The sequence below is a fragment of the Hermetia illucens genome, chromosome 2 (assembly GCF_905115235.1).
Source record: "Hermetia illucens chromosome 2, iHerIll2.2.curated.20191125, whole genome shotgun sequence".
NCBI lineage: Eukaryota > Metazoa > Arthropoda > Insecta > Diptera > Stratiomyidae > Hermetia > Hermetia illucens.
The window spans coordinates 93,915,697-93,933,393 of record NC_051850.1 but is presented as its reverse complement, the minus strand read 5'-3'; the positions used below and the strand labels follow the sequence as shown (position 1 = coordinate 93,933,393).

General features: G+C 39.2%; 1 protein-coding gene across 3 annotated transcripts in view; it reads left to right on the top strand.

Annotated features, from left to right (window-relative positions):
• Positions 1–13,953, top strand: part of LOC119647814 (UTP--glucose-1-phosphate uridylyltransferase) — a 61,075-nt gene extending 47,122 nt beyond the window's left edge. For all 3 annotated transcript variants that reach the window (XM_038049040.1, XM_038049039.1, XM_038049041.1), the window contains exons 8-9: positions 13,114–13,523; positions 13,583–13,953. In XM_038049040.1, coding sequence (XP_037904968.1) covers positions 13,114–13,523; positions 13,583–13,690 — 518 coding nt within the window. In that variant the 3' untranslated portion in view covers positions 13,691–13,953. The remainder of the gene's footprint in view (positions 1–13,113; positions 13,524–13,582) is intronic.
• The last annotated feature ends 3,744 nt before the right edge of the window (positions 13,954–17,697 follow it).

Here is a 17,697-nt window from a genome sequence, read left to right as displayed (position 1 = left end):
GCAAACTATGTACCTTTCTTATTATTAACAGAATTTGACGTTGATGTCGGCTTTTGACACAGATTTCTCTCGCCGTCGCAGGTATCCGCTTTGCCGTAAATGTATATATTTGTAATGGGTCCTCGCTTGGGTGACAGGGATCCCTTTCTGTCGTTCCCGGTTGATATTCTTGTAAATGTTCCAATGAGCCAACGTTTTATTGATTCGATGAAAAATCTTTTTCTTTCAAGTTGCATTGCACACCTACCTATTTTTACTTCCGCTTGAATTTTGGTAACAGATCCCTCAGTCTCATTAAAGGCTTTTGCTTTTGAGTAAAAGCTTGGTTTAATTGTGTTCGGATAGCTGAGACGCGGTTTAAATCTCACTGGCGGCAGTGGAATTTGCATCGTGATTTGACGTGGGCTACCAGTCGACTCAACTGTGAACGAGTACCTGAGTCAAATCAGAGTAATAATCTCGAGCGAGCGCAATGCTGACCACGTTGCGTCCTATAGGGTACTGTAAACATGTAGTGTATCATTACGCTCTTGAATAAAGTGCTCTAACACACTTCAAGGCACTTCGGATCCAATAGGATTGTTGCGCCAACGATTCGTTTCTAATTTCCCTACAACCACGTTCAAATCTATATTGAACTTCTTACGTAAGAAAACAAAATCTCTTTCATCTTAAGGACCCGTCCAGGTTTTTTATTTGTTGTTTCATTACTCATGAGTCTATCATAACAATATAAATGACACAAAAAGATTAGTGGACAACCGATGATATAATCCCTAAGATTAAGGCTGTTCATTTTATAACTCAACTTCTCGCTCTACAAACTTAGCTACTCTCCACGAATACTTCAGCGAGAAATTCACCTAAAATTTTCTCTCGCTTTATATGTAGTCCAAAGTATGTATTAGCCAACAGGATTGCATTGGTTTGCACTCGAAATATTCATCATTATCGTCAATGGCGGGCCAGCCCAAATTGACTTAAAAAAAAGTCGGTCGGCTGATCGTGCCCTACAGTTGCCTAATCCTAACACCGACTTGCTTTTGTAGTATATCTTGTATTCCCATTCTTTCTGTGCTTTTCCTTGTGGTCGTGCGCCTCATCCTTTGGGATGCCCTTGAGGATTTTACATCGTCCATATGCGTTACGTGCCCATTGCAGCTTACGAAATCTAACTAGAATGGATAGAGCAGCATCATCAAAGTTTTCGTACAACTCCTACTTTTCGCAGAACTCGGCGCTCAAAGATGTTAACGGCATTTTCAGGGATAGTCCGAGTTTCATAGCCAAAAGCAAGTCTGAGTATAGCCCTGTATATGTGGAATTGGCTCTTCCCGTATACCTTATGTGATTTCAGAATGGAGAGGATTTAGTTAAAATTCATTTTTGCTAAGCTTATTCGCTTCCGCATTTCTCCTCTACTTTCCATTTTCAGGATGGGTGATCCAACTTCCTTTTTGCAGGCTGCAGGCTGCTTGTAGAGTGTGCGATTATGTTAATATCATCCGCGTATGCTTCTAGCTAGGTTGATTGGGAATGACATGACATACTCTATAGCTATATTTAAGAAAATGAGGTGTTACGATCTATATTGTCGTAAGCCCGCTCGAAGTCTACATCTACTGCACGTCGATATTAAATCTCAAGGATTTTGCAAGTGCTTGTGTCACTGAGAACAGTTAATCACTTTACGTAGTTGTAAACGTGTATGGCTGCTTCAACCTCATTTAATGATGACGATCGTGAATTAACTTTGTCCATTTCGAAGGTTTTAGAAATGATCGTTTGGGACGGGTACCAGCTTTTTGATGCATTGAACCCATCTCGTCTTGACATCATTTGGCTTACAAACAATGCTTCCTTCTTTGTCTCTTCAAAAGCCCGTATGCGGCTTGTATCCTTCTCTCAAAAGTTTCGCTATAGTGTTCGCGGAACATTCGGCATTTTTCTTCGTTCAATCAAGATTTTCAATGTTCTTTGCTTTCATCTGCATAACTTATTTACGAATCGTGTGGTGTGATATTTTCCTTTATTCACTCGGGTAGGCCATTCTATATATCTATTGTTTGTATGCAACAATTCTTGCTGTGTATTCTTCATCAAGCCAGTTATATCTTCGTCTATTTGCTCCCGGTCCCCCTCGCTATTGTCTTTACTTCGGTTTTGATATGCATCAACAATTGTTCCACTGATATATCTGTATTCGCCACCGAGTTGTTCTTCTTAAAGTTGTCCACTTCCAGCTTTCCCGCCCACCTTTTTCTAGAATTGACACGTCTTAGTCACAGTTTGCCTCACAAAAATTATGACGCTCAATATGCAATAGTGCAATATAATGATGCATGATGAATCGTTCGTTCACATCCGTTTTTGAATGTTTCGATGTGGGAAGTATGTCGAGCTTATAGCCAAATTTTATTTCTAGCATAGTTAACTAATCGCTGACTAGTGACATCATGTTTCGTGGAGATTGTGCCCTCCTCCCATGCCTCTGTGTTTCATTTTGCGTCTAACTTTTTTGTTAAAAAAGAAGAATTTTAGTGGATCAAAGCCCAGTATATCTAGTAGGAAGTAACCATACTGAAAGATGCGGACTTCAAGCCTATCTATACACATCACAGCCTCCAAACAAGGACAGTGCATAATTTTCGTTAAATCCTATTCCTAATCGAATCAAAAGTACCTACAAAAGCCCTCCCATACTTATGATTCCATTTTCCATATATCTCGTTCATGTTCAAGCAGAGCAATTTAAAATCGTGTGTACTCGCATTGATTTCACTATTTTGAGGGACAAGGGGAGTGTGGCAGCTGGTTATAGGCAACTGTGAATTAAACTTAGTCTCTCGTCGATAGATTTGAAATCTACAACTTTCTGGTCCTCGAGTCCTTTGCGCTTGTAAGTAACGCCAGGATGTTGATGTTCATCCCAAAACTCCCTGAAGATATTTTAAGGTTCTGCTCATCAAACGTATCCGAGAGGATAGTCCATTTTTCTTTGTCGAAGTCGTTGATGTGCTTCCCAACCTTAAGGTCTTTCACGTGACGAGTAATTAGCGCCTCGCCAACCTTCAATCCAGGAGGGACGAAGTCTACTCTATTATACTCCCATCCCTTCCACTGGGGTTACATATCCGAGGATATTGTCATCCAAGCTTCGATCAAAGTTAACTGCATCACTCAGATAACTCATTTCCAAGATCCGCATTCAGGATACCCATTATTTTTATAGATGAAACGTTGTTCGAAATATTCATATGCAATTCAAAAATGCGAGATGAATGTTGTATAGAATACACAGTAATAATAAAGATCCAGATCTCTGTAGAAATCCCACGGGCCATTTCAGTTAGGCTTCAGCTACGAAATATTACACGAATGCATATAAAGTAACCAATCATTTCCCCGCCGCATTACAAGGGACCAACCTTGGTGTAGGTATAGTAGAACTACTCGCATTTTTTTCAATTGTCTCTAATTGAATCATTGTAACTTTTGTGCAAACTGTTCTTAAATTCCATGTCCAAAACAGCACACATGAATTAACAAACTAGCGTTGAACGGATAAGCGTTTGTAAACTAATCTTAAATCAATAAAGCCAGTTTGCTTTTGCCCACAAAGAGCACGAAAGCATAAGCAAATAATTATCATAACCTACATTCCATATTTGCCTCTGTGGATTGAGGACTAGGAATCGATTTAGTTTTTCTTGTTTTTTGGAAAACAAAACCTTATTAAGATCAGTTTGCTGTTTGTGACACAAAATTTATTTAGACACGATTGAACTCATTGAGACAAATTGATACAAACATGGGAACGTACATACAGCCACTCCCCTTGCTGAATTGATTTTTACAAATATGTTCATTTGGGATACATCTTTATTTCTCATTCCAAAGTGTGCATTGTGAAGGAGGGAACGAAAATTATAGATTTGAAATATTCATAGAAACTATTCGACCGAAAATCCGAAAAAAAAATTGAAATCTCGCTTTCATATAAAAATTTAAAAGAAGAGAATTTGTAAATCATCTAAGAGAAGATCGGAATATATGGCCAGTTTATATCATATCGGCTCTTAAAAAGGATAAAAGCCAGTAGAAGATTATCCTGTTTTTATAAATAGCCTGACATGGGTTGGGGAGCCGCAATCTAGGTATCATCAGTGAAATGTTTTCAACTGTACCAACCTTGATTGGATGCCTAATTGAGCACAGAGTTAGCCTAAAGGTATTCTTCGTTTTCATTGTTCGTAAACGAATGAAGTTTTTCCATCATTATCAGCAGTTGGTATAGAAGTTGGAATTTTATATGCGACTAACTGAAAAATAGAGAAAGTCTTGTCACATCCAGCCTTAATTAGCAGACTTTTGCTAAACAAAATTTACTCTGTTTTATACAGTTTTGAAATATTTTGGCCATCTGGGAAATAATAAAAAAAAGCAATTGAGTTCTGCGAATTTATTTATCGAAACATGAACATAAACATCGTTCAAATAACCGTGAATCAGGCTGGGTTTGTCAAGAATTGCTGAACTTCTCACGCAATGCCTGCTCCGCGGTTCTCATTGAGAAAAGCATGAAGAGCATCGCTCTCTCTACATTGCATTCCTGGAACTAGAAAAAGCGCTTCGACGTGTACCACACAAATTCATCTGCTATGCTTTACGGCATCAAAGAAGGGCTCTCTGAACACTGTCTTTACCATGGACACTATTACACGGAAGATCGAACGTCCAGGGCATTGTACACACAATGATGTTTTCCTATCGCCTCATAACAAAACTGATGTCCAGAAACTTGTTCAAAAATCGAGTGATCGCAATACGCAACACGGTCTTAAACTGAATCTGCAAAAAAAAACAGAATTTTTGACCACCGCACACTGTAAGAAAATCATAATCTAACGGGATTTAATTCCAAATCTCAACCTTATCCCATTCAATCTAAGGGGTGACTATTTATACCTAAGATATTACTCAACACGACAGCACATATCTTTTAGATAAAAAATTAAAAAAAAAAAATGAAAATGGCAGATGAACGAGATTATTGAAATTACCCGTTGTTCGAACTATTAATACGATTACGAAATAAATATTAATACAGTGGCGTTGTTTACTTCCTCTGTTGTTGTTATTGGGTCTTATATGGAAGTAAAAATATATTTGATTAAACTTATAAATATTATATGTAAATAAACAAATTCAATGGAGGCATATAATAAACTTCCTTTTGTTTTAAAGCTCTAGATTCAATGGAGTAAAAACCGAATTATTCCACATCATTCCATCTAATGTATGCAATCATAATAAAGCTTAGGATGTTAAGTATCAAATACAACTAACTTTTTTCTGGCATTTTTGCGACAACCATACATTTTGTTTTTACTTTTCGGATTGGCTTTCGAGAAAATGCAAATGCAAAATCTTTAATGTTTGACATATTAACACGCGAATTGATCGATCTAATGAAGTTTTTTTCTTTTTTTCATGAAGAATTACCATCGTGTAAGGTTTTCCGCAGATTCGAAAAATAAAACTTAGTCTTTATTGAGAACAATGTACTACAAAAATTGAAGAGAAATGGGTTAAATGTGTACGAACACATCGTGCAAACTTTTTAAGAAATAATATGACTTATCACCCGATAAACCACTTGCATGATAATCGTTGGCGCAACAATCCAGTTGGATCAGGGTCTGGAAGTGTGTTAAAGCACTTCATTCAAGACCGTAACGGTACACTACAGGATAGCCTGTAGGAGGCAATGTGGTTAGCATTGCGCTCGCCCGAGATTATTACCCTAATTTGAGTCAGGTACTCATTCACAGCTGAGTCGACGTGTATCCGATGTCAAATCACGATACAAATCCCACTACCACCAATGAAATTTGAGTCGCGACCTTCCGTATGACAGCCTCGTGCTCTAACCACTAAGCGCTATTCGGACATTTGCATGATATTGGATATCTACCTACCCACGAATACAATTTATCCATCTAATAACACAATATAATTCATCAAAAGGCAAGCGAACTGATTAAAAATTAATTATCTTCAGAAAATCGGAAAATAGGGACGAAACTGTACCAAACCTGAACGTAATCTCCGCTCATTAATCGATCATACTATCAAGTATATCTGTGAAATTCAAAAGGAAGTGCTAAGCTGTGTCGAAATATCAATAGCTGATTAAATGAAGTGGTGGTGGGGCCCGACAAAAATTAGAAACAGAAGTCAATTTGATAAAAATCTCATCGATCTCTCAATGGTATCTATTTAAATACTGAAGAAGGGAAGGGAAATGATTGGCCCCCCTCTATTATAGAGTTCTGTAGGTCATATTCCTCATAAAGTTGTTATACATATTGAGCAAAACCGTTGGAGATAAATAAGTCTGCTCTAATTTTGAGGAAAGTTCTCAATGGACCGATGCACCTATTTCATATAATTTGAAAAACCCTCGAATCCAGATTTAAGAAACTGTACCTCCAGGAATATTCTTGATACAATATACCTTTAAGATGTGATATTGTGATGCATTCTTCTAATTGGCTAATTATCTGAAGCAATCCAAGTTCCCAGAAAAAAAAAATACTATCGGAAATTTTCCACGAAAAAAATCTCGCGAGCTGATACCACACAGGTCTCCTAAATAGACTTATAATATCAGCTCGTCCCTACTTACCAAGTTTAAGGTAAGACATACGTGCTGATGAAAACCCACTTGCTAAGATTGATCTGATTATCGAAAACGATGCGAAACGACCAAAAGGCCGACCGAAACAACAATGACTTGATTTATAAATTAGATTGTAATTTGAGGGTCTTTCAGGTTAGGCCTATTACCCAAGGATATGAGCCAACTCCGCTTCTGAACGGGGCAAAGCCTAAACAAGTCAGAATACCAGAAGCTAGGCGCTTCGGGTATAAAAGTCTTATGTTCATCTTGTGTGAGAAATTTCCTGTGCACGCTTTTCTTGATATATTCCAACTCCGCCCTTCGTATGAGTTTACATTACATAGTCGAGTGTCAAATACAAAACTTTGATCTTCTATAACTTTGTTAACAATAGTTGCATTTTTTTCAAACTTTTCTAAGTTGTGTGCTGCATTATTGCTAATGATGTATCCCTAGGATAAGCTTAAGGGGATTTTCGAGTAAATCTCTAAAATATGGTAATATGCTATTATTAACTTTATTTGAGCAGATATCGGAATAGGATGTATTTCGAGGCCTAGATTTTTATAAAAATTTGAAAAAATCACAACACAAAATGACACCATTTGCTGTGTGTAGAGGGATTGACAGACCACATGTTCGCACCAAATTGCGTGAAAATGGCCTTAAACATTTCCGAATAAATCGGGTATGGCAGACAGATATTGAATCGATTCTAATAAGGTTTTATTTTACACAAAATCTTAAGAAGAAGAACACTGATTATGACATTTTACTAACAAAAAGTTTATTAATTTTAAAACTTGCTGGCTTCTGTCTCAACATCACCGTATTTTTAAAACATCTATGATGCAGAGAGTTGTGAAGATACTTTAAGAACTACCCATCGGAGTCAACCGCTTAAGGTGTTTGATGAGTCAATTTCGAAATCTGTCATGAAGGAAAATTAACTTAATTAAATTAAATCCTTTTATGTCGGTAAATATCGGACTTGGTACCATTTTATGTGATTATGGTGCTTCGCCCCCATAATTTGTGTATCCTATTATAGTTTTTGTGTAAATAGATCTCTGTGAAATATTGTGGAGCTTGATTATCGATCAACTTAGGTATGTACCAAAGAATCCACTTTATAGTTCGAGAAAAAAACACTCTATCTATACCTCTCATACTGGCCAGTTCTGACTCGCGCGTGTAACGATTCACTCAATTGTTATCACGGACTACGATTGCCTCACAAAAATGATTTTTGAATCAACTAAAGAATTGTAATCTTCATCCTTTCACAATATATGTAAAAGGAGACACAAAGCAAATGATCCAATGTTGTTTGGCTATACCTTTTGAATGAATGGAATGAAAATATTTATATTTATTTGGACCTTTAAATCTTATTAAATTATGTTATTGAAGATGATGTCAGTTAAGTAACTGCTGACATTGTTAATTCCCATGTGTCCGGGTCATCCACTGTGAAATGAATCTCTTGTTGGTCCAGTCTCTCCAAGTAGAGTGCATAAACGCTGGAACTTTTATGCAGTGTACGCTGGACGACCAGAAAAACGAGGACGAAATTCACTCTATGCTAAAATCAAAGACGAAATATTCCGTAAATAAGTCGGAATACCTGACTCTGGATGCTTCTGATATAAAGGTTTTGTGTTTATCTTATGTGAAAAACTTTCTATGTATATTTTTCCATTCGTATTTTGCTAAAAATTCAAAGTATTATATGTACATATTAAAGTCATAAATATTATGCGTATCTTAAATGAACAAAGATTTCCTATTACCGCACAATTATGCATATACATATGTATGCATCTAGATTGATCGAATTCATCTGAATTGTGTACGACCTGCAAATTTAAGATATTCTGTTTCGAGTAATTGATACTGATATACAAATAACTAATAAAAACTCAAATTGGATAAATAAGTATTTTCCATGTTATCTCCGTTCATATGAACTTAATTTATTGTAATATTTTTTCGGTTGAATAGGTTCTGAGGACGAGACCGGTTTCACTTTTTGGAGCTCATATTTTGAGCCCTCATTTTTTCCTCTTTTAGGGCAGCCCCCGCAATCTGATTGGTGTGAACGGAGAAACTGCAAACAAAAAAATACCCGCGTCAACTTGCCACGCCTCTTCTGTACGACTACTTGACGTCCTGACCCAGTAAATTAGCGTAGTGCTGGCTGTTCATTGTGGTCCCGTTAGACAAGTCATCAATTAGCAAAATTCGCTGTCCCTGAAAATGGTGGCCATAATCTTCAACGTCGACTTTTCTACTTTGAAGTTATTTGGTGGCGTATCTCCCTTTTTAAGGTTTTGTGTAAACACAAAACCTTATTAAAATCGGTTTACTGTCTGTCCGTCACACGCATTTTTCTCGGAGACGGTTATAGCGATTGACACCAAATTTTGTAAAAAGGTGGGAACTGTGAACGCTCATGCATATAGTGAGTTACATCCTTTTACGTCGAATTTAAGAGGGGGGCCCCCTTCCATTCAAAAGGGGGGTGTAAATTTTTTTTTCATCAAATATTATATAATCATGTGGGGTATCAAATTAAAGGTCTCGGTTAGTACTTTTCGAAGCCGGTCTTAGTTTTGACTTTTGTTGAAAAATTGGGGAGTGCGGGGGGAGTGGTAATTTTTTTAACGAACCCATTCTCAAGAACTACCAAACCGAAAAATCTGAAAAAAATCAGGGGGCTGCCACTATATGGTGCCTAGGCTCCGAAATACCCTCCATACCGATAATGTTCAAATAAAGTTAATAATAGTATATAACTATAATTTTTAGTAATTGACAGGAAAAACCACCTTAAGTTCACCTTAGAATCACAAAATTTTGCAACAATATAGGCTACAGTATGGAGCATGAGCCTGCTAAATTTGGTGAAAATTGCACTATTACTAACAAAGTTATACTAGGTCAAAACTGTCGCTGCTCTGCAAATTCAAGACTATGAATGTGAATATCACTTGAAAGTGGCTATTTTCACATAATATATGCATATTTTACGTGCTACATGTTAATGGGAGAAATGCACACTCAAATCTCTTTATAAAAGAAATACACAAAACCTTTCATACCTGAAGCGTCTAGCTTCCGGTTTCCCGACTTGTTTAAGGTTTTGTTTGCGAAACAAAACCTTATTAAAAACGGTTCAATGTCTGTCTGTCTATCTGTCTGTCACAGGCACTTTTCTCAAAAACGGCTTTATCAATTGCCACGAAATTTGGTGAGAAAGTGGGAACTGTGGACCCCCAGACATGCAGTGAGCGATATTCCTCTACGTAGAGGGGGTCCCCATACATATAACAGGGGGTGTAAAAATTCTTTTCACCAAATATAGTCATGTGGGGTATCAAATGAAAGGTCTTAAGTACTTTTCGAAGACGGTCTTAGTTTTGAGATTTGTTAAAAAGGCGGGGAGTGGGAGGGGTGGAGAGTGATGATTTCTTTAACGGACCCATTCTCAGAAACTACCCAACCGAAAAATCTGAAAAAAATCATGGAGCTGCCTCTATATGATACCCAGGCCTCAAAATAGTCTTCATATCGATATCTGTTCAAATTAAGTTAATAATAGTATATTACCATATTTTTGGGAAAATTGAGTAAAACCCCCCTTAAGTTTACCTCAGAGTTATAAAAGTTGGTATAGTATAAAATATAATATGAGGCATATTTCTCCAAGTTTGATCAAAATCATACTATTAGGAACAAAGTTACAGTAGCTCAAACTTGTCTTTACCGTGTAAATTTACAATCCAAAGTACTAAATCTGATATGCTAAATGCATCTTGTTAACGTGCTACGTGCAAATGGAATAGTTCTACACTCAAATATACTCACACAAGGAGCAAACAAAGCCTTTCATACCTGAAGCGCCCAGCTTCCGGTTTCCCGACTTGTTATCCACTACATTGACTCTTGTTTGGACTCCTGATCATATTGATGAATCCAAGTTTCATCAACGGTCACAATACGGTTGCAAATTTCATCCAAATTACTGTGACATAACTCCAAAAAAAATCTACAACTCTCCAATCGTCGTTGCTTGTCCACCGATGTGAGCATTCACGATTCGGATTCACAGGATTCTTTTCGTTGTTATAATAGCCAATCTAATTTTTTTTAATATTGTGTATAAAGGTACAAAATCCCCTAGAATCGATGACATTTCTTCCAAAATTTTAGTCGTATCATTTAATCGTGACTGTTATTGGAAGTAGAAAAAACAATTCGAAAAGAGGAAGAAAACAATTGCAGATTTGCCTGTTTGCCTCAGCAGGATGAGCGTCAATGTGCACCTGAATTAATACTGTTGATTTGTTAGTAAAACTTGTACTTCTCAAGGTTACAGACTTCCTTTTTCTGTCTATGAAGTGGCTTTTCCGCCCAACGAAGTTCGTGATAAGACTGTGCGTGCCCGCGTTCGTTGAGATTGCTGCAGTTGGCCGTATGCTGCATTCTTCGATTCAGTCGTTCTGACTAAGATATTTGTGACCGTACTAATGATAACGTCCTTCAGGTGGTTGTAACGTTCATTTGGCTTCAGTGTTCGCTCTCACTCTATTATTAAAAGGAATTCGGGGTCTGTTATTTGACTCCGTAGTGGAAGAGATAGTTATGCGAGTCTATACATTTTGCCCGCTATATATCCGGACATTTATCAAAGGTGATGGCGTTCGGTTAGTATTTGGACAATTCGGTTGAAAGTGTTCCCGTCTGGAGAAACCCATGTTTGTCTCGCGCAAACCAGGCACGTCTAACAAATATTTCGTGTGACACTACTAGTTGAGTAATCCTCAGCCCGCTGTCGGTAATTTTATGTAGGCTACGGGAGCCGATGTATCGCCTACTTGACTGTTAAAATTTCCAAGTATGATTTCGATACTATTTCTGTGACGGGTTTAGGAGGTGTGTTCCACTGCCTCGAAAGTATCCTTCTCGGGCTGTAGAGGCGTGAACATTAATGAGGCTTGTATTTCGTAATTTGCCTAACAAGCACAGAGGGCATGGCCATTCGTTTATATTTTCAGGTTTCATTTTTTGGCTGATAAGGAAACCTATTCCGAGCATATATATATAATATATTTTGTACTGGCTCTTCTCCTGGAAGACGATCCCTGTCCAGTGCATCTCCTGCAAAACAACCCTGACATCAACCCTATATTCAGTGAAGGTGTCGGCTAGCTGTTGAGCGGCTTTCGATCCACAAACCAAGTGCACGTCCCCTGAGAAAATGTGCAAATCTCTTGTCTTTTTTTTGTCCGGCGTTGTGTTTTTAGTCCGGCTCTTGCCGCTTCGCAACAGGTTTTCTGTGTAGAATTGTCAATCCTATCCAACCACTAAGCAGTGAGTAAAGTTTTTCCCTTTTTTTTAAACCCGGGAGGCTCGCCTTCATCCATGTCCATCTGCATCTCCATCACATCAAGCGTTTCCTAGATTTTCTACTTCGACTCGATTTGGTTTTGGTTAACATTTCACTGCTGTGGTAGGTCTTGAACAACGACCTGGAAGTAAGGTTGTAGTCATTTTTCAGGATACATACAGTCCATGAAACACAAGAGACTGTATAGGACAGAATGACTAATTTGAGAATTTCTTCTTCTCTCTAAGTCAAGATGACGTTCGACAAATAATTCAACTGAGATCGTTTAGCTTCACAGATAATGCATTGTGGAATGCGAGATCTTTTCCAGGCTTTCTTCGAAGCTTGAAGAGGGAACAACATTTGGTTCGGATTGTAATCTTAACTCATCACTGAATAATTTAGCCGCAGTTGCATCAATAAAGTCAATGTCGGTAGTACTGAATACTAAATGACTCTTTTGATCAAATAAAGCCACGACGTGAATGGAAAAGGCACATGCAAACAACTCTATCATATTATGACAGAAATAAAGGAAAGGAAGGTATTTGCTGGCAGTTTCCAATATTCCTTTCCACTTGCGATAATCTTTTTTCCTAGCTGAATGTTGGAGGGATTTTCATTTTTTTGTCAAAAACATTGGTTGATTTTGCCAATTTCCCATCTGTCGATCAGAATGGATTGTTGTTGCCACGTGACTTGATGACGAATTAATTGCAAGAACAACTGAAGCAACGTCCCATTTAATGCAATAAAGGAAGGAAAAGTCTAAAATTAAGTATGAATTTAAATGTTCTTTTGCCCCAATTCTAGTGATATCCGTTCCACTATTTCAAATCAGAGTTTCAAATTTCGTTTTAGAGCATCTTGATATTTAACCAATGGTACTGTTTATAAATATATTTCCGGCCAAAATATCTTTCTCTTACGAACTAAATACGGAATCAGGACGCACAACCCGATCGCGTGCTTTGCATTAATCCTCGATCACCATAACGTTAATTGTATTGTTCACCATTTTTTTCTATTTTTCTAGCGATTGATCGTGTGCTGAAGGATAAGGCATTGAGTATGGAAATCATCATTAACAACAAAACATTAGAAAATGGATTACGCGTTGTCCAACTTGAAACAGCCGTGGGCGCCGCTATGAAGTTCTTCGATGGAAGTCTTGGCATCAACGTCCCACGCTCCCGATTCTTGCCCGTCAAGAAAACTTCTGATCTGCTGTTAGTCATGTCGAACTTGTACAGCTTGAAGAGTGGAAGTCTGGTGATGTCGCCGGAAAGAATGTTCGAGACAACTCCTCTAGTCAAACTAGGTGAAAACCACTTCGCCAAAGTCAAAGAGTTCTTGGGACGATTTGCTAACATCCCAGATCTCATTGAACTCGACCACTTGACCGTGTCAGGAGATGTCACATTCGGACGCGGCGTTTCTTTGAGAGTAAGTGATATTTGTCAGCTGTTGATCAAGCTTGATTACTAAAGTATTTACGTTTTCAGGGAACAGTTATCATCATAGCTAACCATGGAGACCGTATTGATATTCCTGCTGGAGCCATTCTGGAAAATAAAATTGTTTCGGGCAATATGCGTATATTGGACCACTAAGGATGTCAAAACGTCTCAGGGCACTCGTTCATAATGCGCAAAACTCTTTCTAGCTTAAGTTTTAAAGTTCCCGAATCATCTCCTTTGGGCGTCCTTGTATTCTGAAAGCTTGTTGTAGATTGTAGTAGTTTGTTACATTCATACATATTGTTGAAAGCTCCACAAAATAGGAGTCACATAATTTTAGAGCTCACTGTATAGTTACGGGGAAGTAAGATCCTTTATTAGTTTGTGCAATAAAATTTCTGACTGATGATTTATAATTTGCATTTTCTATTCAAACGTACACACAAAATTTGATTTCAATGGCCGAATCCGACCTAACATTCGTTAAAGGAGTCATTTATTAGAGACGGGATGTGAGTTTAGTCAGGGAAGTGGCAGGGAACCACATAACCACGTAGTTTCCAATTAAAAAATTAAAGGTGATGCTTACGGTTTCAATTTACTTCAATGGTGTTGTAATGAAACTTACCAGAAAATTAGCCAGTGAATGAGGAATATTATTTAACGCCACCAAATTCACTTGATTTAGCTTGTCGCTATTTATTTCTGTTCAATGGAGAACCACAACCTGTTCAACAGCCAAAAGGAGTTAATGAAAAAGACGATGACACCTCTGATGGGTATTTCAAACACCGAGTGCAGAACATATTTCAAGGATTGAATCGAGCGCTTACATAAGTGCATTACAATCGACGAAGATTACTTTGAAGGGAACAATATCGATTTAATGGAAAATGTTGTATTTTAAATTTCCCGGCAAATCTTTGGTCAAGATGGCTAGCTGCTGCGCCAAGTTGCTCGAGAATAAATGAAAGTGACTGCAAATGTCGTTCGAATTTTTTAAAAAGTAGATTAGCATGGAATTACTGCACTAGACCCAAGAGGAATTTTGGTTTGCCTTTGTTTTCGTTTTTGAAATGAAGTCGAAATTTTCCTATAAATGCACATTGGCAGAACGCCGATCAAAAGAGGGAAGCTGACCAGGCAGACCCTGCAGCCGAATTCGCATTTGAATCCCAGCCCAACAGGCAGAGCTGAGTGCAAGCGCTCCGTCGTTCATGACCCGCAAACACATCGGAGACCTGATAAGGGTCCTCCAGTCAACACAGTCTCCAAAGAAAAGCCGGCGACACGGCTTGGTGCTAGCAACACAGTAGCAGTTCCGTAAACGATTGCCAGGTGCCAGGATCAGGTGAACATTCTCAGAAAAAAGCAATAAAATGTGTGGAATTAGTTTGAAGTTAGTTACAGTTTAAATTTCACTCCTGTTTTCTGTTATTGTTGTTATTTGAAATAACATACGCCAGACCGCAAGAGTCGGCAATACTTCTTTCTCTTCTAAAAAAACATAAATATAAAAAAAGAACGCCACAAAAGACGGCGGTGGACCGTTTTCTTTTCCGCTCTTTCGTTCTGCTCTTTTGTGCACTCGTTTCGCTTGCGTGTTTTTGATCTCTTGTGGGTTGTTCACTTCCACTCACGATGTCCACCAGAATAGAGGCAAGTTCCCCGATAACCGTGGCCGTAGGAGTGGCGCCGTTTTTGGAGTAGGGGCCCGACCGCGTGGTTCCTCCAGTTCGAGGCCCAATTCGCTTTGGCCGGCGTCATAATGGACGCCACTCGCTTTAAACCAGCGCTGGTCGGGCTAGATGAGAAGAGAATTGAGTTTGTCTCTGACGTTCTCGAGAACTACTCTTACAAAAGTGAGACGGCTAAACTTAACTACTTACTGACAGAGCTAACACTAGGTGACCGTGCGCGAAGCCAACCGCTGCGTAAAATGCAGCATTTGTGTCGTCACAGAGTTGGCACCTGGCTCTTACAGTCTTTGTAACTGCAGATCCGCACGTATAGGTACATGCAGATAGATACGAGTCTAGGACTTCGACGAGCGTTTTCTTGGCACTTCATTATCGCGGACATCAGTATTCCATCTTGGGCGCCGATTTCCTATGCCACTATGGATTGCTAGTAGATCTACATAACATGTCCCTCAATGACCCCACAACTTACCTTAGGTTATCAGCAAGAATCTCTCCTGGCCAACCAACACTCTTTCCATGGTTTTTGAAGACGTTGCCGACGCACGTATTCGCACACTTGTTCAACAACAATTCCCTCTGACAATCAGGTGAAAGTGAATACTGAAGCCATTCACAACACAGCCCTCCGTAACACCTATAAGTGGAAAATGGATGCCGCAATAACCGGAGCTAACAGATTTCCTGGAGATGAAGCATCAACAAATGATCTTCACAACCACCTGAAGAGCGTTATCATTGATACGGCCACAAACATACTACAGCGATGGGTTGAGTATATTGATGAACTGCTCAACAATGAAAATATCGGCGAGTTGGAGATCCCACCAACTGAAGACAACGGATAAAGCTGCCACCACCAAGCATAAAAGAAACAGTCCACGAAATTCATCAGCTTAAAAATCATAAGTCGTCAGGAGACGATGGAATTGCTGGAATGCTTAATTGGTTAATGATGGAGGCGATCAACTGTACCAAGCGGTTCATCAGCTGATGCTCAAGGTGTGGGACAGCGAATTAATGTCTGATGACTGGCAATAAGGCGGTTTCTGTCCCATACATAAAAAGGGAGATATCACACAGTGCAGCAATTATAGAGGTATCACGTTGCTTAGTACCATCTATCAGATATTCTCCGCGATCTTGTTAGGTCGGATAGCTCCATACACCCAAAAATCATTGGCCCATACCAAAGAGGCTTCAATGCAGGCAAATCAGCAACAGATCAGATTTTTCTCTGCGGCAAGTGATGGAGAAACTATTGGAATATGGACATCGACTTTAAAGCCGCCTATGACAGCATAACCAGGGTAGAACTGTATACGGCCATGAAAGAATTTGGTATCCCGACGAAATTGATAAGATTGACTAGGTTGACCCTGACCAACATCGAAAATCACAACCAATAACAGCTATGACGATGAAATCCGCGCACGGTTGTTGGCTGCCAACAGAGCCTATTTCAGCTTACAAAAACTGTTTCTCTCGAAACTTCTCACCATAGGGTCACAGCTCTTACTGTACAAGACTATGATCTTGCCAGTCCTCATGTATTCCTCGGAGACTTGGATTTTGAGCAAAAAAAAATGCGAACTCTTGGCCGTGTTCGAGAGAAGAATCCTCCGGACGGACGATTCCGTAGCCTACATAACGACGAAATCTATGAGCGATACCACGACCGTCTGGTTGTGGATAAAATCCGGCTCAACAGGTTGCGGTGGGCGGGTCACCTAATGAGGATGATTCAGCCCGGAAAGGGCAATGTCTGTGGTAGAAAATGAAGACGAGGCAGACCCTGCCTGAGATGGAGCCATGGCGTAGGTCAGGATGCCAGATAGCTTTTAGAGATATCGAAGTGGCGGACCTCGTCACAAAACAGCGGTGTCTGGAGTTCCATACTAAGGCAGACCTAGACCGAATACCGGTTGTTGCGCCGTTAATGATGATGATGTCGCTCGATATTGGGAGAGTCATCGTGCTGATCGAAAGCCAGATACACTAAGTAACTCGCTTAAAAATATCGTTAAGCATTGGGCTGCCATCAAAAATACTCTTTTCACGGACGCTATGAAAGTCGTCGACTACGTACCGAAGGGGCGTCACAATATCTGGCTGACCGGCTCCATTGGCCGCTGCATACAGATAATCTGCTCTGTATCAGCTGACGGACGTATTACAGAAGGTCATGGAAACGAAGAAAATATCACCGTGTGCATTTTTGGATATCGAAGCAGCGCTCGAACCCAGAGATACGAGATGTCCTAATCGGAATGGGAGTGGGAAACATCTTGGCCTTCGGGATAGGCAAAATTTTAAAAGAGTTGGCAAACGGAAGTATCGTGTGTACAAATTCTATTGTCATGAACACTACTCAAGGTTATCGACATGGTGGGGTATTATCATCATTAATGTGGAGCATGGGAGTTGATGAACTCCTAGGGGCACTAGGTTTCGCGAATG